Consider the following 14796-nt stretch of genomic DNA (forward strand, 5'->3'; position numbering starts at 1 on the left):
GGATCGGGGAGGGGTTGGGGGTGCTGATCACCTGCACCTGCACTGGAGATTAGACGTGAGATTGTTAGCAGACGAGGAGGTCTGCAAGCAGATGAGGGCTGCCATTCGGGATATGTGGAGATGAATGACACGAGGGAGGTATAGGCTGCCACGCTACGGGAGGCGCTTAAGGCAGTGGTCAGGGGGAGCTGATATCGATTTGGGCATACAGGGACAGGATGAAGCGGGCAGAGATAGCAAGGCTGGTGAAGAGGATTCTGCAGGTAGAGAGGAGATATTTAGAGGCCCCGGAGGCTGGGTTATTGAAGGATCGGCAGAATCTCCAGATGGAGTGTGAGTTGGTGTCCAAGGGGAAGGCAGTGGGGCAGCTGCGGAGGGCCAAGGGGGCAGTGTTTGAACATGGGGAAAAGGCAAGCAGGATGTTGGCTCACCAAGTTAGGAAGCACGATGTGGCGAGGGAGATCGGAAAGTTGAAGAATGGGAGGGGAAGGGTGGTCCTCGACCCGGTGGAGGTGAATGGGGAATTTGAGGAATTTTATAGGTGGCCTATATGAATCGGAGCCTCCGGTGTGGTGGTTGTGGGGGGGGGGGGGGGGGGGGGGGGGGAATGCGATGCTTTTTGAATGGGCTGGAATTCCCCAAAGTGGAGGAGGATTTGGTACAGGGGTTGGGGACACCCAGTGGACTGGTGGAGGTGCTGGAGGGTATGGGAACGATGCAGGCAGGGAAGGCCCTAGGTCCAGATGGGTTCCCGTTGGAATTTTCTAAGAAGTTATCAGGGGACCTGGGGCCCGTGCTGGAAAGCACAAATGATGAGGCGAGAGAGAAGGGAGGCTTCTCCCTATGCTATCGCAGGCCTCGATCCACTTTATTCTGACGAAGGATAAGGACCCGGAGCACTGTGAGTCTTATTACTCGATCTCGCTGCTGAATGTGCACGGCAAACTGCTCGCAAAGATCTTGGCCTCGCTGATCAAAGACTGTGTGCCGGGGCTGATAGGGGAGGATCAGTTGGGATTTATTGGCGAAAGTCAGGCGCTTATTGAATGTGATAATGATGTCCCCGGTGGGACAGGAGGCAGAGATGGCGGTAGTTATGGATGCGGAGAAAGCCTTTGATTGGGTAGAATGGGAATATTTGGGAAGTTCTGGGATGGTTTGGGTTTGGGCAGGTGCTTGTGGATTAGGCACCAGTAGCAAGTGTAAGGACAAAGCGGGTGAGTTCGGGGTATTTTGGATCACATCGTAGGGCAAGGCAGGATTGCCCACTCTCCCCATTACTATTTGACCTGATGATAGAGTCACTGGCAATGGCACTTAGAGCATCGAGGAGTTCGAAAGCGATAGTGCAGGATTGGGTTGGAGCATAGAGTTTTGTTATATGCAGACGACTTGCTACTTTACATTTCAGACCCATTGGGTGGCATTAAGGGGATTATGAACATTTTGGAGGAATTTGGCTGATTTTCCAGGTATAAATTAAACATGGGGAAGAGTGAGGTTTTCCCGATTCAAGCCAGGGGACAGGTGGGGAGGCTGGGAATCTGATGTTTAAAGTGGTGTAGATGAACTTTAGATACTTGGGTATTCAGGTGGTGTGGGGATGGGAACATTTGCACAAACTGAACCTGGCACAGCTGGTTGAGCAGATGAAGGGGGGATTTTAAGAGGTGGGATGTGCTCCCATTGTCACTTGCGGGGCAGGTACAAACCGTGAAACTGACGGTGCTCCCGAGGTTCCTATTCGTTTTTCAGAACCTCCCGATTTTTATCCCAAAGGCCTTTTTCTCAGAATGTTAATGCCCTGATTTCAGGGTTTGTTTGGGTGGCGATGTCACTCCCGGGTAAGGAAGGTGCTGCTGGAGCGGGGATGTTGGAGTGGGGGAGAGGGGTGGGGTGTGCTGGCCCTGCCAAATTTAAAGGACTACTACTGGACAGCAAATATAGCCATGGTTAGGAAGTGGGTATTGGGGGAGGGGTCGATGTGCGAGTGCACAGAGGCAGCTTCTTGTAAGGGCAGTAGCCTAGAGGCACTGTTGACGGCATCTCTGCCGTTCTTGCTGGCCAGGTATTCCATGAGCCCGCTGGTAGTGGTGGCCTAAGGGTGGAGGGACAGTGGCGGCAGCACCTGGGGTTGGAGGGTGCCTCGGTTTGGGCACCGATTTGTGGGAACCACAGGTTTGCTCCTGGGGGGGGGTCTGGATGTGGGGTTCTGGGGGTGGTGGGGATTGAACGGTTTCGGGACCTAATTTGTGGGGGGCAGCTTTCCAAGCTTAAAGCAACTGGAAGAGGAGTATGAGCTGCCCAAGGGGAAAGGGTTCCGGTACTTGCAAGTACGGGATTATGTTAGGAAGAAGATGTTGTCCTTTCCCGATCGACCACGCCCATGGCTGCAGGACAAGGTGGTGTCGAAAATAGGTTGGTGAGGGTTAGGGTGTCGAAGATTTATAAGAAATTGATGGACTGGGATGGTTCCCCAACAGGGGAAGTTAAATGGAAGTGGGAGGAAGAGTTTTTTTGGGGGGGAGGGTGGAGATGGGGATGTGGATTATGGGAGGAGACTGTGAGGCGAGTGAACGCATCCTCTTCGTGAGCTAGGCTTGGCCACATTCAATTTAAAGTAGTCCATAGGGCGCATATGGCGGTGGCCAGAATGAGCAGGTTCTTTGAGAGAGTGGAGGATAGGTGTGGGCGGTGCACGTGGAGGCTCGCGAACCAGGCCCACATGTTCTGGGTTTGTCCGGAACTGGAGGGATTCTGGCGGGGGTTTGCTGACATTATGTCTGAGGTCCCGAATCCAGAAGTGCCGACTTTCAGAGTGTCGGAAGACCCGGGAGTCCAGTGGGGAGACAGGTCACCGTCTTAACCTTTGCCTCGCTGATAGCCCGGAGATGGATCTTGGTGGAATGGAGGGACTCAGGGCCACCAAAACCGGAGGTGTGGATAAGTGACCTCGTGGAATTCCTGAATCTGGAAAAGATTATGTTTGCCTTGAGAGGGTCTGTGGAGGGGTTTGTCCAGAGCTGGAAGCCGTTTGTTGACTTCTTCAAGGATAGTTAAGATGCCAGCCGTGGGTGGGGCGGGGGGAGGGGGGGGGGGCGGGGGGGGGGGGGTGGGGGGCGGTTATAGGGGTTAAAAACTGGGGAAGCTAGGTGGGTGGATGGGAACGGCAGGGAGTGTGAGATGGCGGGGTGTTATTTATTGGCTATGTGATTTCCTGTTTGTTCTTTTTTTCTTGGTTTTGGATTGTGTTTTATGTATATATTTATAAATGCCTCAATAAAAATATTTTTAAAAATTTACAAAAGATGTGGATAAAATTAAATTGTTCTAATTAAGGGGGAACGAAAGTAAAGGAAAATATATGAATCAATGTTTTGATGGAGCCTCACTCGGCAACTACAATAATCATAAAACAAAACTTTGATTTATGGTCACATGTTAACCGTATTGCTGCCATTTATGTCCCTCATGATGCAACGTGCCAATATTGATATAGTAATTTTGCAACTATAGGCAGATATCACTAATGCATAACTAGCACTGTTTACAGAAATTAACAAAGCATGTCTTTCATTTGGGTAGTGTATATATATTTTTAAAACACACACAGGAGTAGAGTTTCACTTTCACCACCTGTAATCTGACAAAGTTGATCTCCTACCCCCCCAACACTTTATGGAACCAGACAGCTTTTCTCCCATGGGGTTCCATGTGAATAAATGGCTCGTTAAAACTGAAAGCTGGCACATCCCTGCTGTACAGACATGACTCAGTGAAAACATATCAGCCTCTATGGTGATGGGGTTACGATTCACTCCAGGGATTTCAGTGGGACCTGTGTACAAATTTCATAGAATTTTTGTTACAATGCAGAAGGAAGCCATTCGGCCCGTCAAGTCTGCACGGCCCTTGGAAGGAGCACCCTACTTAAGCCTACACTTTCACACCAGCCCCGTGACCCAGTATCCCCACCTAACTTTTTGGACACTAAGGGACACTTTAGCATGGCCATTACACCTAACCTGCACATCTTTGGAATGTGGGAAGAAACCTGAGCACCCGGAGGAAACCCACGCAGACATGGGGAGGACATGCAAACTCCACATAGACAGTCACCCAAGGACGGATTGAACCCGGGTTACTGGAACTGTGAGGCAGCATTGCTAACCATTGTGCCACCGTGCTACCCCAATTGGCTGCTGCTTTCTCTACATTTAAAAACACTTGCCTTTTTCATCTTTTGCTTCCTGAAGAGTTACTAAAACTAGACTCTCGCATTCCTGTAAATCGTCCATTTTGTGTTTTAGTTGGGTCCCTTGTTCGACCCTTATGAGGGAGTTGCACAATGTCCTTTTTGTACTGGGAAGCAGCTTTTTAAAGCTATATAGCTGCCGTATCTTCCGTGAATGGTACAACTTCAAAATTATTTAATACTCTTAGGGACCTCCTGACGTTGTGATAGGTGCTATATAAGTGCAAGTTTGTTCTTTTTTTTCTTTGCTGTTGCTTTTGACACTCCAACGAAGAAGCTCCAGACCACTTCAGTTTGAAAATATTTAAGCATGACACTCATAATTAAATTTGTGTGTTTAAACTGTAATTGTTGTCCTTAATCCCTGCCTTGATTGTGAGGGAATACTTAGATGCTACCATTAGCATGGTCAGAGTTTACTGGACCAATTGTACCTTTGTCAGTTCTTTGAAAGAGCTATTCAATTAGTGCCGCTACTCTGCTCTTTCCCCAGGGCCCTGCAAATCTTTCCTTTCCAAGGGCGTATTATACTTAAGGCAAAGGCCACACCAACAGATTGGGTGGGGGGTGGGGGAGATTTTGAGAGGAAGAGAATGAACATAGAACATAGAACATTACAGCGCAGGCCCTCGATGTTGCGCCGACCGGTGAAACCACTCTAAAGCCCATCTACACTATTCCCTTATCGTCCATATGTCTATCCAATGACCATTTGAACACCCTAAGTGTTGGCGAGTCCACTACTGTTGCACGCAGGGCATTCCACGCCCTTACTACTCTCTGAGTAAAGAACCTACCTCTGACATCTGTCCTATATCTATCTCCCCTCAGTTTAAAGTTATGTCCCCTTGTGCTAGACATTACCATCCGAGGAAAAAGGCTCTCACTGTCCACCCTATCTAATCCTCTGATCATCTTGTATGCCTCAATTAAATCACCTCTTAACCTTCTCTCTAACGAAAACAGCCTCAAGTCCCTCAGCCTTCCCTCATAAGATCTTCCCTCCATACCAGGCAACATTCTGGTAAATCTCCTCTGCACCCTTTCCAATGCTTCCACATCCTTCCTATAATGCGGCGACCAGAATTGCACGCAATACTCCAAATGCGGCCGCACCAGAGTTTTGTACAGCTGCAACATGACCTCATGGCTCCGAAACTCAATCCCTCTACCAATAAAAGCTAACACACCGTACGCCTTCTTAACAACCCTCTCAACCTGGAATGGAACTAGAGAAAATAAATTGAAAACTAAAGCAAAGGGCTGATGCTAAGTAAAAAGACCATGGGCTGGATTCTTAAGCCGCGCCCGGCACAAAATCACCATGGACGGGAAGGGGACCTTGTAAAGGCCCATTGACCTCGGACGGCAATATCATGTCGCCGGGCAGGCGTGGACGAATAATCCCACTCTATGAAGGAGAAAATGTCAAATGGGAAAATTAAGAGGTTGGGAAAGAAGTTAGAAAAACAATTAGAAAGGCAAAGAAGAGCAACATTAGCTTATCGAGGAATATCAAAAGAAACAACTAAGTGATCTTCTGGCTCCTCCTTCAGATACCATGCCCGAAGAGAGCATTTGCAACCATAGACGTTCACTGGATTGGTCCCTGATTATACTTGGCAACATACTGCATTGTCATTGCCTTCTGCAGTATTGCTGACCAGGAAGCTCTCCCCCGTTTGCTATGCCTTTTTTAAGGATTTAGAGGCTGAAAATCAATCTTTTTGTCGTATAGTGAACACACCTTGCATGGCCATCGCGCCTTGAAGTGGGAACTGATACGGAGCTTCTGGCCCAGAGATGGGGTTGCTACCCACTGTGGCAGAAAACCTTCAAAGTGTTCTACAGACACTTAAATAACAAAAAGGAAAATCAGAATAGGGTAGAGCCATCAAGGAATGTACAAGATAAACCTGTAGGTAATGACTGTGAAATGGCAGAAATATTCAGAGAATCAAAGAACCCTACAGTGACATTCGGCCCATCGAGTCTGCACCGGCCCTCTGAAAGAACACCCTACCTAGGTTCACTCCCCCACAAAGTCAAAACCATACATAAGCTAATGGGCAATTTAACATGGCCAATTCACCTAACCTGCACATCTTTGAACAATTACTTTGCCTCATTATTTACCAGAGAGACTAACAGAGTGGACAATTACATGAGGAGAAAAGATTAAAAGAAGAGATAAAGTCATCTAATTGATTTAACATCAGTGGTATGAAAAATAATAGAATTTTTATTGAAAATTACTTAATACTGTGGCACAGTGGTGCATGGTTAGCCCTGCTGCCTCATGGCGCTGTGGACCTGAGTCTGATCCCGGCTCCGGTTCACTGTCGGTGAGTAGTTTGCACATTCTCGCTTTGTCTGCATGGGTCTCACCCCACAACCTAAAGATGTGCAGGGTAGGTGAATTGGCCACCCTAAATTGCCCCTTAATTGGAAAAAAAAGAATTGGGAACTCTAAATTTCAAAAAAAGAAGAAAAAAAAATCTTTTTAGATCCAATATGCTTTTTTTTAATGAAGAATAGTCAGTACTGATTTCAAAAGAGATCATGCTTCACCAAACTTATTGAAATCTTTGAAGGAAAAACAGAAGGGGTAAAGAAGAGTAATATAGTGAATGTAATATATATGGATTTTCAAATAGCCTTTGGTAAGGTGCCACTTAGTTGGCTCATGACTACAATCAGAGTATGTGGAATCAGAAAACAAGTAGCAGAATGGGTTACAAGCTGACACTAAAACAGGAAAGCTCAAGTAGGGGTTAAGGGTATCTACCTGAACTAGTAAAATATGGAAGTGGTGTTCTAAATGCTGTGGTTGGACTACAGTTTGTAATTCGCATAAACAATATGGACCTGAGAATTAGAAGCACAATTTCTAACGTTGTCAGAAACCTGCCTCTGATGGGAAACTGATAAAAGTTTGGATTTCATTGGGGGTGAGCTCTTAATTGATATGGATATAGGTTTCCTATTTGCTTAGAGACGGTGAGGCCAGAAATTGAATCATGTGAGTCTCGTTTAGCCATTCCATGGCATCCATCACTGAGATTGCTGTTTGTCCAGAGGGAGAGATCTACGGTTGGTGCCAACGTCCTCCATGGGACCAGAGAGAAGTGCAGCGTGACAGCTGTAGGAGGCTAGACTCTTGCTTCATCTCTGTCAGCCTGGATCTAATGCTGGAGGCCTTGAGGGACAGAAGGGGGGTCTTTCTGGAGGATGGGAAATGGAGCATTTTGCAGCATGGGCAGCACTCTGTTCAACATTATCGCTCTACCTCCAATTATTCTTCCTCTATTACCTTCTGCTTTTATTTGTGCTTTCCCCACCTGATGAGCTATCTCCTTCAAGGGTTCACCCATCCTGCAGGTTCACACCACTCTGGAGAGCCATGTTATGGAAAGCACAGCAGGCCATCACAATGACTAAGATGCTTGCAGGAGAGTATTGGAGGATACCATCAAACTGGCACTGCAATCCAATCTTTAGATGCCTAATGGCCCGCTTAATGGTCGTCCTGTTGAACAGGTGGCATTGGTTTCATTACCTCTGTGCCTCTGCCTGGCGCACCCATAAGAGGGTCAGTAGCTATCTCTTCAAGGGATTTACTTTGTCCTTTGGATCTATCCATCCATTTTGGGGGTTGGAGTGAATCTGAGATAACTTGAATTGGCAGAGGAGGAAAGAGCCATGGCAGCTTCAAGAAACTGATTGCATACATGGAAGAATCTCTTGTTGTGGAAGACCATCAGACATTGAAAAAGTGGAAACCCTGCTGATGGATCTCACTGGGCAGTTGTTTGGTGTCTTTGGTGACCACATGGGTGCAATCGGCAATGCCCTGCATCTGGGGAAATTAGGCAATGGAGGTGAAATTCAGTGCCCTCCAATCCTACAAGGTCACATCTGTCGTTAAAGTGTTTGCTGCCCAATTATGAAAATGAGGGCATCAGTAACCACCGAAATACAGTGATGTGCAACAGTTTTTGAGATGGCGCTGAGGTCTCCAGCTAATCTTTGGAAGAAGCCAGAAGCAAAGGTGCTCAAGGCCACAATTACTTTGATGATCACATGATGACCAGTGCTGTGACGAGGCTGCAGATGTCTTTGGCCATCTGCCTGCAGATTTTTCAGTCTCCTACATCACTGGTTTTTAGTTATCTCCAGGTACTTTGATCTTCTGTAGCTGATCCTGTGTTGTGGGTTTGATTTCTGTTGCTTTCTTGCCTTCCTCTTCTTTCCTCTCGTGTGACCTCCTAATGCATTGGGTTCTGCCCTTCCCGCAGAGGCTTTTGCCACTGGGACCAAAACCAGACAGTCATGCCCTAATTATCAGCTAAAGCCTTCCTTCTGGCAAAGTGGCTGCCCAGTTGTCCTTGGCAACCCTGACATTGTTCATCATGTTGCCATTCAGATGTCAACCCCATTCAAAGCTTGAGTACCCTCTTACCAAGTCATTTCCCTGCTAACCCTGTTATGGAAGCAGTCTGATCCTCTAGGACTGCCATAACTGGCTCCCCACTCTTTATCTGGCAGTCTACAGCTGGTCAGTTTCTGAAGGCGCAGGTAACTTGTCCATCCCTTTAAAAATGTAATCACAAATCACCCCGCTTTATATAGAGATTGTTGAATTTGAATTCTGATTACCAAACTAATGGACTTGTAAAAGTCCAAAGTACCTCAACATAACCTAATGATTAGATTTTTTTCTTAAAGTAGCATATGTAAGGAATAGAAATGAAATGAAAATTGCTTATTGTCACAAGTAGGCTTCAAATGAAGTTACTATGAAAAGCCCCAAGTCGCCTGTTCGGGGAGGCTGGTACGGGAATTGAACCGCGCTGCTGGTCTGCCTTGGTCTGCTTTCAAAGCCAGCGATTTAGCCCTGTGCAAAACCAGTCCTTAAGTCATGGCAAAAGGTGTTCTGTGGCAAATAATTCCTTTTCTACAAAAAAAAGCTGTATTAATTTCTGTTTAAGAATGGAATTGATGAGGAAGAATTGGGTTTTCGATGATCTGATACTCACTGGGTGAAATTCTTTATGTAAAGCTTCTTCCTCCTAGTCCCCACTCATATTGGGTAGGAGAAACACTTTTGAATTTTAAAGATCAAAATGAAATGCAAGAGTCTGGTGAAGTGGTTCTCCTGGTGAAATGGTTATCCATTGAGCGTTCATGTGTACTATTGCATTTCAATCTCTTCCCTGTGAAACTCCCTCCATTCCTTCTGGAAATAGGGAAATGCCTGTTGCAGACTGTAATTGATATAGGAATAAATTATTTGGTTGTCATCCAGATAAATGGCTAAAGAGGAGGAATAAAATGTTAAAGTGAAAAAGTTGAATGAAAAAGGTATCCACGAATATTTGTTCTCTTTAAAGTTAGAAAATTACAAGATTTGCAAGAGACATAGAAGGAAATTAAAATATGCCTTGTTCAGTGAGGATTAATTCTTAACTTTTGCACAGGAGCCTGAAGCACTGCAATCAAAATATGCTGAGTCAAAAGCCGAACCAAATGCGAAGACTAAGGAAGATTTTCAAGACAGGTAATCAGACTAGATCTGTTTTGGTAATCTTTTAAAAAAGGATTTTTTAAAATCTACATAGTTAAATAAATGCTATAAACTTCCACGTTGAGACATTAATCTGAATCTAGAGAGAAAGAACAAATGTCAAACTCTAACTTCAATTCACAAGGTTTCAAGGTTGAAATGTTAGGTTGTCAACAGCCACCACTATCAATTTTCATAGTTCATCAGTTACATAGTACATTGTATTTAGAGATTGCTCTCGGAATATTGTGGACAGTTGGTCTCCAAATTATGAAAAGGATAGGGAGGCACCGAGAAGGTACAAGAATGATTAGCTTGGAGATACCTCGCAGAAGCAGACAACCAGATCATGTTGGTATTTACATCCCTCCCTCTTACTCTTCATCTAACCTCATCAACATTGTCATGATATTTAGATCAGCATATCATGGTGCAATCACACACACACTGATGGACATGCAGTAGGACCAACCAACACACACACAACATCGCAGCCAATCACCAGTGAGAGCACACGCACTATAAAAACGGGACACTACAGTTCCCGCTCATTCCAGCAGCAGCCAGCTCAGAGCACCGAGCTCAGAGCCTGCCCCTCAGACATTCACCATGTGCTGAGTGCCTCACCCAGATAGTGATAGGACAGGGTCCACAGATTAGCTGGTAATGCACGTACCCAAGTTAGCAGTGTGCTGTTACAGTTGATTAGTTAATAAAATTGAGTTACACCATCTCCAGCCGTGTTGGATCGTTTGTACATCAGAACACCCAACACGACAAACGTGTCTTACCCTTCCTCATGTATTTATCTAGTTTCACCTTAAATGCATCTGAGCTAGTAACCTGAATTGATTCTAAGTTCCAGATTCTAACCACTCTGAGTAAAGAAGATCCTCCCGAACTTCCTACTGGATTTATTAATATCTATCTTGTATTTATAGTTCCCAATTCTTGTCTCATCGGAAGTAGAAACATAATTTTTAAGCCTACATTATCAAACCCTTTAAAACCTGACATCTATTTTGCTATCCCGAATATTGGGCGCGATTCTCCGACCCCCACCGGGTCGGAGAATTGCCGGTGGCCGGCGTGAATCCCGCCCCCGCCCTGTCCTGAATTCTCCGCCACCGGAGATTCGGCGGGGGCGGGAATCGTGCCGCGCCGGTCAGCGGGCCCACCCCCGGCGATTCTCCGGTCCGCGATGGGCCGAAGTCCCGCCGCTGTCAACCCACGCCAGCCGGCGTGGATTGAACCACCTTTCGAACAATGGGACAAGGCGGCGCGGGTGGGCTCCGGGGTCCTGGGGGGGGCGCGGGGCGATCTGGCCCCGGGGGGTGCCCCCACAGTGGCCTGGCCCGTGATCGGGGCCCACCGATCCGCGGGCGGGCCTGTGCCGTGGGGGCACTCTTTTCCTTCCGCCTTCGCCATGTTCTTCACTATGGCGGAGGTGGAAGAGACCCCCTCCACTGCGCATGCGCGGGGATGCCGTGAGCGGCCGCTGACGCTCCCGCGCATGCGCCGCACGGCAAAGTCAGTTTTGCGCCAGCTGGCGGGGCACCAAAGGCCTTTCCCACCAGCCGGCGGGGCAGAAATCAGTCCGGCGCGGGCCTATCCCCTCAAGGTGAGGGTTCGGCCCCTCAAGATGCGGAGAATTCCGCACCTTTGGGACGGCGTGATGCCGGACTGATTCGCGCCATTTTTGGCGCTGGTCGGCAGACATCGCGCCGATTGCGGAGAATCCCGCCCATTGTTTCCAATTCAGTCTTTCGTGCTAGGTATAACCTTTCAGCTCTGGTATCTCCTAGTGAATCATTCTTGCACCTTCCCCAGTGCCTCCATATCCTGTTCGTAATTTGGAGACCGACGGTCCATTTCTTTTTCTTAGAAAATATTTTATTGAGGCATTTATAATTTTAACAATTTTCAACATCAAAATGTCAACAAAAACAAAAACACAACAATATAACCAAGAAATCCCAGCCAACATGGCTTACACAAACAGTGCCACCTTCCCCAGCCACCCCTCCATTGGTTCTCCTGTCCTCACTCGCCTCTCCCATGCCTCCCCTTTTCACCCTCTCTCCCCCCCCCCCCTACTGACAGCTTAATTTTTCTCAAAGAAGTCGATGAACGGCTGCCACCTCTGAGCAAACCCCTGCAATGATCCCATCAAGGCGAATGTAATTTTCTCAAGTCCAGGAATCATTAAAAATATCCATTAGGCTTGTCCTTTTACACATGAGCATGGTTGAAATATGGATGCTCGGTTTTGCAATGCCATAATTAATCCTTCTGTAGCCACGGTGTCCGCCTGTCTTTTAAACCAGGATTTAAAAAAACCTATCACTGCAGCAGATGCATACATACACAATAACCCAGGCTTTTTAGCCACTACTGCACCAGATATAAATAATACAATATATATAAGAAATTGCCACATTCATCACATCATGTTTTTGGAAGTGTGGAGGATAATGGGCAGCACGGTAGCATAGTGGTTAGCACAATTGCTTCACAGCTCCAGGGTCCCAGGTTTGATTCCCGGTTGGGTCACTGTCTGTGCGAAGTCTTCACTTTCTCCCTGTGTCTGCGTGGGTTTCCTCCGGGTGCTCCGGTTTCCTCCCACAATCCAAAGATGTGCGGATTAGGTGGATTGTCCATGCTAAATTGCCCTTGGTGCCTAAAAAATGTTAAGTAGGGGTTATTGGGTTACAGGGATAGGGTAGACACTTGGGCTTCAGTAGGGTGCTCTTTGTAAGGGCCGGTGCAGACCCGATGGGCCGAATGGCCTCCTTCTGCACTATAAATTCTATGATTCTATGATCATGATCCCAACACTCTTATGCTTAAATACTTCCCACCTTTTTATCTTCAGCACTATCTCTAAATTGGCTACAAAAGCAAAAATGAAGTCTGTCTTATTAAAGTTTTTATTCCTGTTTTGGCAAAATACTTTTACTGACATAATCTTAATTTAATCTAAATTCAATTCATAGTTACGTTAATTAAATGAAAGATTATGGGCCTTAACTTTTGCTTTTTTTTTGTTTGCTTCCTTCAAGAGATATTAAATTCCCTCCAAGTGTTTGTTATCTGAATTCATTATTAATATAAATGCTGAAGAATACTTTCACTAATCCTTCAAATTTTTGCAGTATATTAATTTTGCTGAAAGTGGGCGAGTTATTTTGCTGAGTAAAGTCTGTGCACCTACTTAATAATGCTTAACACACATTCTTGTTGTTTCTTTTGTGTTTTCATGAGATTCTTTTTGCATTATTTATATTGGGTTAATTGTAGCAATATCATGTAGAATGATGCAAAAGTATTAAAGTAGTCATGTTTTCCTGCCAATTTTGGAAAAATAAAGTTTGTGGAATTATATGTTCAGAATCTATTTAACACTCTAAAAGTTCATTGGGCAGGGCAGAATTGAGATAAAAGTATTTGTAGTAGGTTCTCAGTGACAGATTTCTTGTAAATAAAGGAAAGGTCAAACTTCTCCTTGATCAACTCAGCCACAGTTATCTTGAAGCAGATGTCAATACTGTTTATATAAGGAGTTTAGCGTGATTACTTCCCGACATTTTGCTAATTGTCTGTTTCAATCTTTGTCTTCTTTGTCTAAGCCACATTTTAGCTTACATCGTGACATTCAGGTTTTTATTCTCCACGCATGAAGACTTCAAAATTTTGATTTCACTTTTCTTATAGTAGTACAGGTCAATGAAAATTAAATCATATGCAAATATTTTGTATCTTATGAACAATGTGAAAACCACATTTTTATTTAGATGACTGCTATCTTACTATTTATCTTTTGCTCATAGATTGTTAAGGATTTTTAAGGTAACGCTTATTAACTTTGATAATTTTGTGCACTTTATTGGACAGTATAAAATGCTTTACTGGACAGATGAATCCAGTAACTCTAATGCATAAATGGAATAAAAAATGTTAATGCAGACCTGTATACTTAGGGATGTTGAGTCATTGAGCCGGACCATGGGAACATTGTTGGCTGATATCTATCGAGTTATAGAGGAAACACCAGGAGAAATTGCAAAGATCAAAGAAAATTTGATGGTTGTAAGTTCAACATCTAATTATATGTACTTTGCTTAACCATAAGTTCATACGTTCGTAAGATATAGGAGCAGAATTAGGCCATTCGGCCCATCGAGTCTGCTCTGCCATTCTATCATGGCTGATATGTTCCTCATCAGTTACCTCCAATGCTACAGACCAAGAGCTGGATTGCATAATCAGCCAGAGCATCTCCTCCCTAGAACACATGATCTAGGAGTCGGCAATTTAGTCTTCCGAGCCAAACACCTTCAATGTGATCATGGATGATCCCATCCTGGCCTCAACTCCACTGTCCTGCCCGTTCTCCATATCCCTTCAAACCATTACCAATTCAAAATCTGTCTAACTCCTCCTTAAATTTACTCACTGTCCCTGTAACCACTGCACTCTGGGGTAGCGAATTCCACAGATTCACAACCCTTTTGGGAGAAGTAGTTTTTCCTCAAATCTGTTTTAAATTTGCTGCATCTTATTCCAAGATTGTGACCTCTCATTTTAGAATGCCCACAAGAGGAAGCATCTGCTCCATGTCTACTTTATCCATACCTTTTAGCATCTTGTATATATTGATTTGATCTCCCAATTCTTCTAAACTCTAGAGAGTATAGGCCTAAACTGTTCAATCTCTCCTCATATGACAAACCCCTCATCTCTGGAATCAATCTAGTGAACCTCCTCTGAACTGCCTCCAATGCCACTACATCTTTCCTCAAATAAGGGGAACAGACAGTACTCCAGGGGCGGTATTACCAATGCCTTATATATAGTTGCAACAACACTTCCTTACCTTTACACTCAATTACTTTAGCTATAAATGCCAACATTCTATTTGCTTTCCTTATTATCTGCTGCACCTGCATGCTCATTTCCTGTGGCTCATACACGA

At 45.2% G+C, this 14796-nt stretch overlaps 1 protein-coding gene across 1 annotated transcript in view; it reads left to right on the forward strand.

Annotated features, from left to right (window-relative positions):
• Window positions 1–14796, forward strand: part of LOC140393478 (coiled-coil domain-containing protein 154-like) — a 108303-nt gene that overhangs the window by 50447 nt on the left and 43060 nt on the right. The window contains exons 11-12 of the mRNA XM_072479803.1: window positions 9736–9815; window positions 13802–13910. Coding sequence (XP_072335904.1) covers window positions 9736–9815; window positions 13802–13910 — 189 coding nt within the window. The remainder of the gene's footprint in view (window positions 1–9735; window positions 9816–13801; window positions 13911–14796) is intronic.

Source organism: Scyliorhinus torazame, chromosome 17 (assembly GCF_047496885.1).
Source record: "Scyliorhinus torazame isolate Kashiwa2021f chromosome 17, sScyTor2.1, whole genome shotgun sequence".
Classification (NCBI taxonomy): domain Eukaryota; kingdom Metazoa; phylum Chordata; class Chondrichthyes; order Carcharhiniformes; family Scyliorhinidae; genus Scyliorhinus; species Scyliorhinus torazame.